The sequence below is a fragment of the Epinephelus lanceolatus genome, chromosome 23 (assembly GCF_041903045.1).
Source record: "Epinephelus lanceolatus isolate andai-2023 chromosome 23, ASM4190304v1, whole genome shotgun sequence".
Lineage (NCBI taxonomy): Eukaryota > Metazoa > Chordata > Actinopteri > Perciformes > Serranidae > Epinephelus > Epinephelus lanceolatus.
The window spans coordinates 105,083-120,759 of NC_135756.1; the positions used below are offsets into that span (position 1 = coordinate 105,083).

Below are 15,677 nucleotides of genomic sequence, written 5' to 3' on the forward strand. Positions count from 1 at the left end.
AACATTGTTTTGAGTGTTTGGTGTTTTGTTTTTTTTCTCTGTGAAAATGAAAGTGTGTGATTTCCGGGTTTGGGCGGAAGTCAGGGCGGAACCTCCTGTAAACGCCTGCACTCAGACAGAACAAACCGGAAACTTCCTGACTCACCTTCACAATAAAAGACTGGAGAGGTCGCTTTTATTTATTTATTTATTTATTTATTTAATAAACCGATTTTTATTATTTACTACAAAATAAAAGCTGCGATCTGTAACAACATTAAAACATCCCATAATATAAAGAAACATTTCATTGAGCTGCTTTTAATGTGAAATAAACATAAAATATCACAGTAAAAATATTAATTATTGTGGGTGCAAACAGGAAGTTTAACTGCAAGAACTTCTTGCTATCCTGTGTTTGTTTACATCAACACGAAGGTAAACACAGTTTGTTTGTTTGTTTGTTTGTTTGTTTCTAATAGATTTTATTTCTTCAGTCACGGCTGACTTTTATTTTGACGGTCGACCGGAAGTAGTCGTCGTCACTGTGTGGTATTGATTATGATCTGAGTTCAGTTTGAAGTTTTGTGAGCAGCGGGTAATTGTTTGTTTCGGCCGCCGATTCTTGGTTTGTTTGTTTGTTTGTTAACGTCATTGCGGCGCCGCGGAGGATTAACGGTGAGCACGCGGCTGTATAACGACTGACGGAGCGGAAAGACACCAGCGGGACCGGAAACACGACCGGAACCGGGACCAAGTGAGTCCGTCACCAACACACACACACACACATACACACGTTAGTGTTCGGACGGTCACGTCTTTGACGTCATGAAAACGTTAATGAAGGTTTTATTAAATAAAGTTTGTAGAAAGTGTTTAAATCTGAGCTCTGATCACATGACTCAGACTCTGTCACTTCCTGTATCGTTTCAGGAACAGAAATCTGATCTGAGGTCAGCTGACCAACGATCACTTCACTGTCGGCTTGTCGACTCAGGTTAAACTTTTACTTTGAAAAGATCAAAGATTCTGTGACAACGTGTGTCATCACTTCCAGGTGAAGTCACATAGTTTCCTCCTCCCACAGCTCCCAGTGCTCCCAGTATGAGCGTCCAGCCCCGCAGGATCCGTCTGAAGCCCTGGTTGTTGGCTCAGGTGAACAGTGGCAGGTATCCTGGTCTCCAGTGGCTCAGTCCGGATCACCGCCTCTTCCAGATCCCCTGGAAACATGCCACACGCCACACACCATCATCAGATGAGGAAAACACCATCTTTAAGGTCTGAATACACCACAGACAGCTGAACACAACACGCTATCTTCAGACACCTGAACACAACACACCATCATCAGACAACTGAACACAACACGTCATCATCAGACAACTGAACACAACACGTCATCATCAGACAACTGAACACAACACGTCATCATCAGACACCTGAACACATCACGTTATCTTCAGACACCAGAACACAACACGCCATCATCAGACACCTGAACACATCACGTTATCTTCAGACACCAGAACACAACACGCCATCATCAGACACCTGAACACATCACGTTATCTTCAGACACCTGAACACAACACACCATCATCAGACAACTGAACACAACACGTCATCATCAGACACCTGAACACAACACGTCATCATCAGACAACTGAACACAACACACCATCATCAGACACCTGAACACAACACGTCATCATCAGACAACTGAACACAACACGTCATCATCAGACAACTGAACACAACACACCATCATCAGACACCTGAACACAACACGTCATCATCAGACACCAGAACACAACACGCTATCTTCAGACACCTGAACACAACACACCATCATCAGACAGCTGAACACAACACACCATCATCAGACACCTGAACACAACACGTCATCATCAGACATCTGAACACAACACGCCATCATCAGACACCTGAACACAACACGTCATCATCAGACACCTGAACACAACACGCCATCATCAGACACCTGAACACAAAATGCCATCATCAGACACCTGAACACAACACACCATCATCAGACACCTGAACACAACACGTCATCATCAGACAACTGAACACAACACACCATCATCAGACACCTGAACACAACACATCATCATCAGACACCAGAACACAACACGCTATCTTCAGACACCTGAACACAACACACCATCATCAGACACCTGAACACAACACGTCATCATCAGACACCTGAACACAACACGTCATCATCAGACACCTGAACACAACACGTCATCATCAGACACCAGAACACAACACACCATCATCAGACACCTGAACACAACACACCATCATCAGACATCTGAACACAACACGCCATCATCAGACACCTGAACACAACACGCCATCATCAGACACCTGAACACAACATGCCATCATCAGACACCTGAACACAAAATGCCATCATCAGACACCTGAACACAAAATGCCATCATCAGACACCTGAACACAACACGTCATCATCAGACACCTGAACACAACACACCATCATCAGACATCTGAACACAACACGTCATCATCAGACACCAGAACACAACACGTCATCATCAGACACCAGAACACAACACGCTATTTTCAGACACCTGAACACAACACACCATCATCAGACACCTGAACACAACATGCCATCATCAGACACCTGAACACAACACGCCATCATCAGACACCTGAACACAACACGCCATCATCAGACACCTGAACACAACACGCCATCATCAGACACCTGAACACAACACACCATCATCAGACACCTGAACACAACACGCCATCATCAGACACCTGAACACAACATGCCATCATCAGACACCTGAACACAACACACCATCATCAGACACCTGAACACAACACACCATCATCAGACACCTGAACACAACATGCCATCATCAGACACCTGAACACAACACACCATCATCAGACACCTGAACACAAAATGCCATCATCAGACACCTGAACACAAAGTGCCATCATCAGACACCTGAACACAAAATGCCATCATCAGACACCTGAACACAACACGCCATCATCAGACACCTGAACACAAAGTGCCATCATCAGACACCTGAACACAACACACCATCATCAGACACCTGAACACAAAATGCCATCATCAGACACCTGAACACAAAGTGCCATCATCAGACACCTGAACACAACACACCATCATCAGACACCAGAACACAACACGTCATCATCAGACACCTGAACACAACACGTCATCATCAGACACCAGAACACAACACGCTATTTTCAGACACCTGAACACAACACACCATCATCAGACACCTGAACACAACATGCCATCATCAGACACCTGAACACAACATGCCATCATCAGACACCAGAACACAACACGCTATTTTCAGACACCTGAACACAACACACCATCATCAGACACCTGAACACAACACACCATCATCAGACACCTGAACACAACACACCATCATCAGACACCTGAACACAACATGCCATCATCAGACACCTGAACACAACATGCCATCATCAGACACCTGAACACAACACACCGCCATCAGACACCTGAACACAACACATCGCCATCAGACACCTGAACACAACATGCCATCATCAGACACCTGAACACAACACACCGCCATCAGACACCTGAACACAACACGGCATCATCAGACACCTGAACACAGCACACCATCATCAGACACCTGAACACAACACGCCGCCTGACAGTCTTTTTGTTCAGACGAGTTTCTCCAGTGTAAAACATGACCTGCTGATGTCACTTCCTCTTTCAGTGGTCACTGCTTCTGCTTCAGTGTTTCCTGTTAGTGACATCACAGCAGCGTCCGACTCCACACTGTAAAAAGTTTTAACGAACTCTTCTTCACTTGTTTGATCATCTTCACTTCTTCTTCTTCTCTTCTTCCTCCCTGAGTCACATGACATCATCTCCGAACAGCAGCTGTTAGCTCAGCTTAGCATAAACAAACTACAGGTGCATGTAAACCCTTCTCTGTGTCGTACAGGCAGTTTGTAGTGTAAGACGGGGAATGTAAACCCTTCTCTGTGTCGTACAGGCAGTTTGTAGTGTAAGACGGGGAATGTAAACCCTTCTCTGTGTCGTACAGGCAGTTTGTAGTGTAAGACGGGGAATGTAAACCCTTCTCTGTGTCTTACAGGCAGTTTGTAGTGTAAGGCGGGGAATGTAAACCCTTCTCTGTGTCTTACAGGCAGTTTGTAGTGTAAGGTCGTGAATGTAAACCCTTCTCTGCGTCTTACAGGCAGTTTGTAATGTAAAAGGTGTGTGTAAACCCTTCCATGTGTCTTACAGGCGTGGGCTCTGGAGACAGGTAAATATCAGGAAGGCGTGGACGAACCCGACCCTGCCAAGTGGAAAGCAAACCTTCGCTGCGCTCTAAACAAAAGTCGAGAGTTTCAGCTAAAGTACGACGGCACCAAAGAAACTCCGGTGCAGCCGTACAAAATCTACGAGGTGTGTGAGCAGAGCGGGAACATAGGTGAGCATGCTCACTCTGAGGTAATGATGTCATCATGTTGTCATCATAGAATAAAGAACCAGATGAAACCTGAGTCTAGGTGTGTCAGGTGTCTGATGTCATTTATCTTATGTCGCACCTTTACAATTCTCCTCTGCTCTCTGTATCGTGCACGGTGGAGTTTGGTCCCGATGCGCGCGCACACACACTTTTTCGTGACCAAACCTGACCCAAGTCCGAGACAATTATAACCGAACCCCACCCAAACCCGACAGACTTTCTGATTTTTAAGTCCGAACTCGACCCGAGCCCAACGCAGTTTGTTACCTGACAGTTATTGTTATGGACAGTGTGTAAATGACCATTAAAACACTGCTGTTACTCACAGTCAAAAACGGCACTCGCACAGCAGCGTAGCATGGCACTGTACACAGGGATGGGCAGTATTTCTATTACTTGTATGTAAAATTTGTATTTAAATTACATTTGAGTATTTTGTAATTTGTATTTGAAATGGCCGATAAAAAGCAAATCTAATTTGTAACAAAATACTTTTGAGTTTCTCCACGAATCAAAAAACAAAAATAGCAGGCTACATATTCTTATAATATTGGATGTAACAGTATTTTTTACTTATCTTTTTTTTTGTTTCACTGGACTGTGCATAACATAGGAAATTGTATGTTGTTGTGGTTGATGCTTGGGATGAGTATGCTACAAATGAATTGTCTCACGTGGGATCAATGAAGTTGTCTGAATCTAAATCTGAATCAGTAAATAATATTTTAGGGTAGCCTACATGTCCCTAGCTTTTTTTCTCTTCTTCATTTGAAAAAAGTTGAACACATGGCTCCAAGTTAGACAGCAAACAAGTGAACTAGCTACAGTAGCTACAGTATCTTGTTGCTGTTTAGCTCGACCGTTGGTGGACAGTTCACAGCACAGCTAGACTAGACTTGCCAGGCATGCTGCTCACGTGGATGGACCCACACTACCAGTAGACTACCTTGCTGCTCACGTCTTCCAAGTTCAACATGTTGTCTGTCAAGGTACATATTTTATCTGAGTGCGGCAGATGTCAACTGGCTTGATGTATGATTTATGTCTGGGTCTGGCTACATAGCCTATTGTATAAATACATGGCGATGATAGTTATAATATCAAGCTAGCGCTGCTTATGTTAACTGTCTTATTAACTGTGTATATCCTATAGCCCAAACCTGAATACTCTGCTACACCAAATTATGAGAAAACAAGCACAAATTTGCAATTGCTGCGACCAAATTTGCTACTGTCACACCATTAATAGATGAATCATGGTTGTTCTTTCTGGCATAGTTACTTGTGGTCTCTAATTGCAGCATGTCAATTTTGAGCATTCTTGGTCGAGGACTTTTTGAGTTATTCACAAAAAGATTTGAATCGGTTAGTATAGCGCCACCTATGGACGAATCATGGGCATTCTTCCTTGTATAGTTACTCATGGTCTCTAATTGCAGTATGCAAATGTTGAGCATTTTTGGTCAAGGACTTTTTGAGTTATTCACGAAAAGCTTTGTGGACCAACCGACTGACAGAATGACCTATAGAGCTGCGGGTTGCTGCTAAAAAGAAAAAGAAAAAAGTATTTTTTGTATTTGAAAATACAAAATACATGTATTTTATTTTGATACATTTTCTGGCACCAGTAATTGGAGCGGAGCCTGTGTTGCATCAGGCGTTGTCACTTAAATAATAACACCACCACCCCCCACCCCCCCCCCACCCCACCCCCAAGGCTGTAAACCATGGGGAAATACTGATGATGATGACGATGACAATGATGATATGTATTTACTAAAGGTTTCTATCTTTAATGTTTTGCTTCCTGTTTCAGACGCTGGTGATGATGATGATGAAGAGGTGAGGAACAAATGTGTCACAGGTACAAACACACTTCACTCGTCGATCAGCTGACTGACAACAACAATCTGTTCTTTTCTCAGATGCCGAACCTGATGGACCTCAGCATTAGTAAGTCTTCATCGTCTCCATGGAAACACCATAGCATCCAAAAAATTCTGCTCATCAGAGACACGACGCACACAAACACACACACACATACACTATAGTCTGAAGGATCTAGAACCCATGGTGGTCTGAAAGGATTTAGAACCCATGGTGGTCTGAAAAGAACTAGAACCCATTGTAGTTTGAAGGATCTAGAATCCATGGTGGTCTGAAAGAACTAAAACCCATTGTAGTCTGAAGGCTCTAGATCCCATTGTAGTGTGAAGGATCTAGTACCCATTGTAGTCTGAAGGTTCTAGAACCCATGGTGGTCTGAAGGATCTAGAACCCATGGTGGGCTGAAGGATCTAGAACCCCTGGTAGTCTGAGGGATCTAGAACCCATGGTGGTCTGAAGGATTCAGAACCTATTAAAGTCTGAAGGATCTAGAACCCATTAAAGTCTGAAGGATCTAGAAGCAATGGTAATCTGAAGGAACTAGAATCCAGAAGTGTCAAGGATCTAGAACCCATGGTAGTCTTAAGGCTCTAGAACCCATTATAGTCTTAGGGCTTTAGAGCCCATGGTAATCTGTAAATTCCAGAACCCATTGTAGTCTAGAGTCTACGATCTAGAGGCCATGGTAGTTTGAAGGATCTAGAACCTATGGTAGTCTGAAGGATCTAGAACCCATGGTAGTCTGAAAGATCTAGAACCCATTGCAGTCTGAAGGATCGAGAACCCATTGTGGTGTGAAGGCTTTAGAACCTATTGTAGTCTGAAGTACCTAGAGGCCATCATAGTCTGAAGGATCTAGAACCCATGGTGGTCCTGAGGATGTAGTCGCCATGGTGGTCTGAAGGATCTAGAACCCATGGTAGTCTGAGGGATCTAGAACCCATGGTGGTCTGAAGGGTATAGAACCCATGATGGTCTGAAGGATCTAGACCCCTGGTTGTCTGAAGGATCTCCAACCCATGGTAGTCTGAAGGATAGTAGCTCAGTCCATAGGGACTTGGGTTGGGAACCAGAGGGTCGCCTGTTCAAGTCCCCGTCTGGACCAAAATATGGAGCGTGGACTGGTAGCTGGAGAGGTGCCAGTTCACATCCTGGGCACTGCCGAGGTGCCCTTGAGCAAGGCACCGAACCCCCCAACCGCTCGGAGCGCCTGTCATGGGCAGCCCACTCTGACATCTCTCCACTTAGTGCATGTATAGGTCCAGTTTGTGCGTGTGTTTGGACCTGTGTGTAATTGACAAACAGAGTGAAAAATTGAATTTCCCCTCGGGGATTAATAAAGTATATAAATTTAAATTAAATTAAATTAAATTAAATCGTGGCTATGGTGGTCTGAAAGGATCTAGACGCCTTGGTAGTCTGAAGGACCTAGAATCCGTTGTAGTCTGAAGGATCTAGAGGCCACTTTAATCTGAAGGGTCCAGAACCCATGGTGGTCTGAAGGATCTAGAACCCATGGTGGTCTGAAGGATCTAGAACCCATGGTAATCTAAAGGACCTAGAACCAGGGCTTAAAATTATCTTTTTACCTCACCTGCCATTGACTAGTGACCTCCAAAAATTTACCAGCCAAAAATATTTTTCACCGGCCAAATAAAAAAATCATGCCTTATTTGATTTAAAATAATTACTATAAGTTTTTATTATGAAAATCCAACTTAAGCATCACTTAAAAAATACAGTTATGTACAGATACAATTAGATTATTGCTATTTTATTATGTTATATTTAATTTCAAGGTGACTGCTGCATCATCATGTATTAAAAATATTCAAAAGTGCAAGCTTTTACATTGACTGAGTAAGCCAAATGTCTGTCCCACAGCTTTAACAGGAACGTTCCGTTTAACCCGCAGGAAAAGGGAAAAGAATGAAAAAAACAAACAACTGGGATTGAATCTAAATGAAATGAACTCCACAGACCATAGATATTTTTCTAGAATGCTATATGAATACAAGTGCATTTGCATCTGCCTTTTTTTTTTAAGGTAGGCCTCCTCAACTCTACTGTCCTTGTGGCTCAGGTAATCACCACATCATCAGTCTCAGAGTCAGACATGTCTGAGTCTGTGTCAGCACCCTGCTTAGAACAATCCTTAAAATTAGGCCTCCGACCTCTTATGCAGTCAGTGTGCCACAACTCGAGAGCAGCACTGGGATCAAACTCAGAAATGGATGGAGATGAGAGCTGCATAAGCAGAAGGTCAGACAGTGTGTCTGCCTTTAAGCTTGACCGCCAGTCTGATTTCACCATTTTCATGATGTTAAAGCCCCTCTCGCAGTCGGTGGTTGATGCAGGGATGGTGAGGATGAGGTCTGTCGGTTCCAGGACGTTAGGACAGGTGTCCCTATGAAGCTGGTTGACATCCTCCCAGGTCAGGGTTGTCAGCAGCTGTGGCTCAAGGTAAAGTCTGGCTTTGAGCAGGGTCCACTCATCGGGGATGTGTTCAGGAGACGATAGAACAGGGGAGAAGGGGTCAGCGAGCACATCAATTTGTGCATCACCAAAATCTGAAAGATATGAAAAGGTAATGTTTTAGAACTTTGTTACATACTGGCAGTGATGTCTTAATAGACTTAGTTGTTCTGTCCACTGAGCTTGATCTGATGAACCCACCTGCTTCACCCTCTCTTGACTGTGGCCAGTTCCTGAAATTGACCAGCTTTGTTGCCATCAAAACATCTGAGCTGCCATCCTTGAACCTGTCCCTGATGCTCTCAATAAGCCTGTCCAGCAGCTGCTCCTGACATGAGATGAGGAACCTATCTTCACCTTCCTGACCCCTGGACCTGGCCCTTCCACTTCTCAGGGAAACTCCCTTGAACACTCCGTCCTGGGTGGCTTTCATCATTGGTCCTGCTCTGATGATTCAAAATCCCACTTCACTATACTACACTTTTTCCTTACTACACTACACAAATGTATCTAGTATTTATTTGCACACTGAGCAAAACATTATCATAAAAAAAGCCATACCTGGTCTTGTAATTCTCCAATACAGCATGTGTGGAGCTCAGACAACTGTGGGCGTCAGCGATGGAGATGTCCGACTTCTGCAGAGTCTCTGATACTCTGCTGAGATGGCTCAGTGTGTCATGTAGGAACCCACTGAATCTAAGCACAACAGCTTCCTTGGCAGTTGCACTGAAGCTCTTCGCTTTGCACTGCTGCACAGCACTTAACACCTTGAACATCTGGGGATGTGATCTGAAATTGCAGATGTGCAGGCACACACAAATGGTCAGTCTAATGAGTTCAAATCCCATGGCAAAATGTGATTTTGTTTGTTTATCTTTGTTATTTTGTTGCTAATGAAAATATCACACAACTACAGAGTAACTAGTTATTCAATACTTTGTGTAAATGTTAATATGCCAGTGTGAGTGAGTGAGTGTGTTTGTGTGTGAGAGAGAGAGAGAGAGAGAGTGTGACAGAGAGAGGTTTTCATCAACATTTTGAAATATGAGCCTTACCTGGTTTAAGTGATGCATTATGGCAGGGTAGCCTCTCAGGAAGTGGTCAATGGCACGTAGGAGGTGGGCCACCCACCTTGTGCCACCGACTCTTGTGGGCATGATAGGTGCCAATTCCAGTGCTGCAAAGCTGTTCTTGAGGTGAGAGCGATTTAAGGGACTAACATGGTAGAAAGTGTACAGGCCTGTGAGGAGCTCTTCTACTTTTTTGAAAAGGACTATGTTTTTTACCGAATCTTTAAAGCTTAGCTCCAACCTGTGCGCCATACAGTGTACTCCAACTAGATATGGTCTGTCTCTCCTCAGATGCTGGACCACCCCTGTCCTCGCTCCAACCATCACTGCAGCTCCATCAGTGGCTACTGCCACAAGCTTAACTTCCCACTGTTGACTGACTTTATCCATGACATCTTTGATGGCCTTTGTTATGTTTTCTGCATCTGCCTTGTCAACTGCATCAATCCCAACAAATTTGGACTCAATTTTTCCCCCCACACTGCTTCTAACATAGACCATCTCCTGCTCCTTCACAGCACTATCTGTTGAGTCATCACTCATTATACTAATAAATTTCACCCTCCCCAATCTGTCTTCAATTTTTTTTCTTTCCATGTCTGCTATATAATGGAGGAACACTCTTGCCTCTACTTTATTCCTATAGGTTTTCCCTACTGGCAGCTCTTTCATCTCATCCAGCCTAAAAAGATAAGAAGAGAAAAATATTATAATTAGAGTGGACAAAGTGAATGTCACCTGAATATCTAATGCAAATGATGCGGTCTAAAATCACATGTATCACATGGACCGGTCCAGATACCCCAGATCTGGTGCCGGTTACACAAACATTGCTCAAACTGTAGCTCAGGACTGCTACTGTGTGCGACTGAGTGTAACGTTGCATATTACTGAACGTTAGCGTTCATAAGGTAACGTAAACAGGAGACAGTAGCCGACGAAAAGCGTCATTGACGTTTACGTTACGTTAACTAATATACAACAGTTCCCACAAATTTTACAGTGACTTAAGAGTTAAAACACTTACTCGCAGATCCACTTGAAGTCGGCCATCGGCCTTCCCTTCTTTGCCAATGCGTGTATGGTCCTGAACATGGTGAAAAGTTTTCGTTTTGTTGGGTCTGGTATAGCTGTCACTGACTTGATGACACGGGTTGTGCTCACAGGCTGCGAGGTTTTTAAGCTGTCACTGTGGCATTTTGACTTTTCATGGTCCTTAATACTTTCCAATTTCATGTTTGTTGTGCCAAGAACGAATGGGTTTTGCTTCTGTTTATCCTTCATGTATTTGTAGCAAAGCCTGCAGCTCATGTTGTGGTTTTTCGGGTCGTAAGTCAGCCAGGACCGAGGTTGGCCAGCCTCATCAACTTTCCAGTTTTCTTTGAAATGTCGTGTAGTGACATTACTCCGTTTTGCTGTCTGTTCCTCTTCTTGATCGTCTCCTACCTCTTTGTTTATCCTTTTTGTTTGTGGTGGCTTCACGCCGGGAATGTGTCGCCACATCTTCCTCAATACGCTTTTCCCGCTGTGCTTCTTCAAACAAAGGGAATGAATGGAACTCCAGCTGACGTCACGCCGTTCCCGGCGTACCAAATCACAACACAAGTACAGCGTGCCGCGAGGGTCAAAATAGCCTGACAGTCAGCAGAAATGGTCGAAAGTATGAAAACAAAAACTCACATGCAATTCAAAATTTTCCATCGGCCACTGGCGGGCGTGTGTTTTTGTTTTACACGCCAAACTAATTTTTTACCCGCCATTGGCGCTTGGCGGGTGTTAATTTTACGCTCTGCCTAGAACCCATTGTGGCTGAAGGATCTAAAACCCATGGTAGTCTGTAAGTTCCAGAAACCCATTGTAGTCTGAAGGATGTAGAACTCATGGTAGTCTGAAGGATCTAGAGCCTGTACTAGTCTGAAGGCTATAGAACCCATGGTAGTCTGAAGGACCTAGAGGCCACTGTAGTCTGAAGGATCTAGAACTCATTGTAGTGAGAAGGCTCCAGAACTCATTGTACTCTGAAGGATGTAGACGCCATGGTAGTCTGAAGGATCGAGAACCCTTTGTTGTCTGAAGACTCTAGTAGTCTGACAGATCTAGAACCCATGACAGTCTGAAGGCTCTAGAATCCATTGTAGTCTGATGGCCTTAGAACCCATAGTGGTCTGAAGTATCTAGAACCCATGGTAGTCTGAAGGCTCTAGAACCCATTGTAGTCTGAAGGATCTAGAACCCATGGTACTCTGAATGACTTAGAGCCAATGGTAGTTCAGCAGGCAGATGGCAATGTGAGTTGTATTGCAGAAATGGGAGTGTGTGTCGATGTGAAGGAGTAGACAAGGCTGATGGAGATGATGTCATGTGATGATGTAATATGATGATGTCATCTCTCTTCAGACCCCAGGACCAGTGACTCCGCCTCCTTCAACTCCTTTCCACCTCATTCAGATGTGGACCACTTCAGTATGTCCTCCAACGGGTCATTTGGACTTCCACATGTGATCCCAGTACCTCTCCTCCCCGACAGAGGCCTCCCCATGAACTCTGACCTCCAGGCTCAGAGTGGGATGGTGGATCAGGGGAGCTTCGTCCATCCTGTAGGACACCCTAATGGACTCCAGGACCTGAGTTCTCTCCCCCCTTCAGCTGCCTCTGGTCCCCCCCAGCCGGCTTCAATGGAGGCCAGCAGCATGGGGGACGTCCAGAACCAGGGGGACCCTCAGAACCACCAACCCTGCAAGTACGACCTGCTGAGCAGCGTCCCACGTGAGTATGACCTCCGACCTCTGAGGTTCTGGTTTTACCAGCAAGAAAACAGGAAGTCAATCAGAGCCAGCGGTCCAGTAGACCAAGAGACCAGTAGACCAGGAGTGCAGTTTGTGCTCTGTGGTCTTTCACCGTGTTCTGTCGCTGAGCTGCAGTGGAGCGGAAGAACCAATCTGAACTGAACTTTAGACCAACAGTATGAACTTTGTATCACCATAGTAACACATAGAATAACTTTGTGTCACTGTGGTAACTCATGTAATAATTGTGTGTTGCCATAGTAACAGATCTGGACCTGAAGTTCCAGTACCGGGGCCGGACGATGGGCTCCCTCACCGTCAGTAACCCTCAGGGCTGCCGGTTGTACTACGGACACCTGGAGCCAACCCCGGAGCAGGTGGACCTGTTCGGACCCGTCACCCTGCAGCAGGTCCGGTTCCCGGGGACATCTGAGATCCAGAACCAGAAGCAAAGGTTCTACACTGAGGCCCTGCTGGATGTGATGGACCGCGGCCTGATCCTAGAGATCTGGGAGCAGGACATCTACGCCGTCCGCCTCTGTCAGTGCAAGGTTTTCTGGTCTGGACTGGGCATGCCCGAACAAGGTCCGCCTAACCCCATGGAGAGGGAGAAGAAGATCAAAGTGTTCAGCCTCAACAACTTCCTGCAAGGTGACCAATCCCGAGCAATACGAGAACTGTCTTGTTTCTGACAGGTGGAGTCAGGTGTTAAATTCTGTCTCTCTGTCCACAGGTCTGATTTCGTTCCAGAAAGGTGAAGCTCAAAACCCTCCACCCTTCGAGGTCTACTTCTGCTTCGGGGAGGACTGGCCCGACAAGAAACCCAAAGAGAAGAAGCTCATCATCGTCCAGGTCAGTGTGATGTCATGTGACAGTCGTCCACTAGAGGGCGCCCAAACTGATCCGCTGTCCAGATTCACTGTGATGTTTATTTTTACCTTCTACTACATTAGAGGTCTGAGATCTGAGGTCTGAGGACTGAGATGTGAGGTCTGAGATCTGGACTATGATCAGGATGTGGGGTTAGGAGGTAACTTAAAGGTGAACTCAGGGATAAATCACTGTGTTGACTGACGCTGACCTGCTGTAATCAGATTACAGATACTGTCATGTAAGCGGAGCATTAACAGAGGTGACTGAAGCTCTGTGACAGCGTTCAGACGGACGGTGTGACAGTCAGTCATCAGTGACACATCAGAACCATCAGATCCTTGATCAGTTCGTAGTTCAAGCCTTAGGACATACCTGCAGGATTTATGACATCACAGCTAGTCTGGAGCCAGTCAGGGTCCAGTATGAAGCTGGCACAGTGTGAGGTCATCAGTTAAACTTTTCACAGACCCTGGAATTTTAACTGAATCTGGATTCAGGTTACGTCCATGTTCTGAAGGTCCGGCAGGTTCCTGTCCTGGCTCTCATGACCTGGTTCTTGGGACCTGGTTCTCATCAGCTGTTTCAGTAACCGGCTCATGTTCTCAGAATCTTTTCTTTATTGTGTCCAACCTGCTGGAACCAGAAATGGAGGTCAGAGGATGGTTTCAACTCGTCTCTCAGAGCGGGTTCTCTCCCTGAGTGATGTAAGCGTGCAGTGATTGGTCCAACACGTGAACCAACGCAGCTCCACCAACCGTCATTTTTAAAAACTTGTCAACCATGTAAACAACAGACAGACAACTGGTAACGAAAAACAAAGTGGTGACTTTAAGTGTTTGTTTGTTCTCAGGAGAACTGACAGAACCGTTCTGTCCCCAAACTCCTGCTGTCCAGTTCTGACCTGGTTCTCTTTGTGATTCTGGTCGTCTGGTTGTAACGTGGTACTTGTGGTCCTGGTATTCCTCAGGTGGTCCCCGTGGTGGCTCGGATCCTGACAGAGATGTTCTCAGGAGAACTCAGCTGGTCTACCGACAGCATCCGTCTGCAGATCTCGAACCCGGATGTGAAGGACCAGACGGTGGAGCAGTTCAAAGAGCTTCAGAGGCTCCTGCAGAGCCAACACATCCAGGGGCCCTGGACCCCTAACGTCCCCTGAAAACCCGGGAGACGGACAGGGGGGATGGACAGTGGAAGGCTGTCCTGCCTCATCCTCATCATCATCATCATCATCATCATTTAAACCAGCTCACGTCAGAACATTTCGCCCTGTCAGACTGATCTCTGGTCAGAAAACTGACCTGAGCTCAGTTTAACAGGAAGTGAAAAAGGACAACTTCCCTTTTTTCAATTTGACTCATGTCCATGTAAACTGTCCACAAGCACACTCTAAAAAATAAAGAACCAAACTGTCCACACCCACACTGTAAAAAATTACTACCACTGATTGAGTGGGCAACTTTGACCTGAATGTCTACTGCATGTTTGGTATTTTGTCGATGTCATGTGACCACCTGGACAACGTTTACCTGGCCGTTATTAATACTTCTTTGATCAAAACAAACAAACCTGTGAAACGATCAGTGACCACAAACTGCTGTAGAACATTTCAGTGACTCTGTTTTTAGGATGTCAATAAACACCACTGCAGTATTCATTCATTCATTCATTCATTCATATGTGTGCTGTCGTCCTTACATCTCTAACAGGAATTACACACCAAGAAGTACACACTGTTACACAGTATTAGACAAAAATACACAAACACTTCAATCCAGGGTTTCTTTAAGCACACTTCAGGGCCCTATTTCATAGAGCAGGCTCAACAAACTCTGAGCCTGATCCTGATCTCCAGGGGCCTGTTGCACAAAAGTATGATTCAGACATCCAGGATAAATGACTGAGCTGGGTTCAATGAATCCAAAAAAGAGCGTCCAGGCTTAATTGGTTGCACAAAGACCAAGCCAGGATGAGCAGACACGGTTTCATCAAGCCAGGTGAAACCAATCCTGGATCAGTGCGCGCATGCGGCTTCCTCAAATAGACCC

The 15,677-nt window shown here is 45.1% G+C and overlaps 1 protein-coding gene across 2 annotated transcripts; it reads left to right on the plus strand.

The window, feature by feature from the left end:
- The first annotated feature begins 519 nt into the window (after nt 1-519).
- On the plus strand, nt 520-15,294 carry irf5 (interferon regulatory factor 5). 2 transcript variants are annotated; one of them, XM_033615342.2, is made up of 10 exons: nt 520-736; nt 913-976; nt 1,067-1,257; nt 4,313-4,499; nt 6,355-6,380; nt 6,464-6,491; nt 12,371-12,739; nt 13,021-13,410; nt 13,493-13,611; nt 14,600-15,294. In XM_033615342.2, exons 3-10 carry the CDS (start codon nt 1,084-1,086, stop codon nt 14,786-14,788), a joined length of 1,482 nt encoding a protein of 493 aa, XP_033471233.1. In that variant the 5' UTR covers nt 520-736; nt 913-976; nt 1,067-1,083; the 3' UTR covers nt 14,789-15,294. The 2 variants fall into 2 exon arrangements, with proteins under 2 accessions (XP_033471233.1, XP_033471234.1); XM_033615343.2 differs by lacking the exon at nt 913-976.
- The last annotated feature ends 383 nt before the right edge of the window (nt 15,295-15,677 follow it).

Excerpts from the sequence above, each read along its gene's own strand:
- irf5 (XM_033615342.2), top strand. The coding sequence starts at position 1,084 with ATGAGCGTCCAGCCCCGCAGGATCCGTCTGAAGCCCTGGTTGTTGGCT. Across the intron at positions 6,381-6,463 it reads GTGATGATGATGATGAAGAG|ATGCCGAACCTGATGGACCT; the intron begins GTGAGGAACAAA and ends TTCTTTTCTCAG. Across the intron at positions 13,612-14,599 it reads AGAAGCTCATCATCGTCCAG|GTGGTCCCCGTGGTGGCTCG; the intron begins GTCAGTGTGATG and ends GGTATTCCTCAG.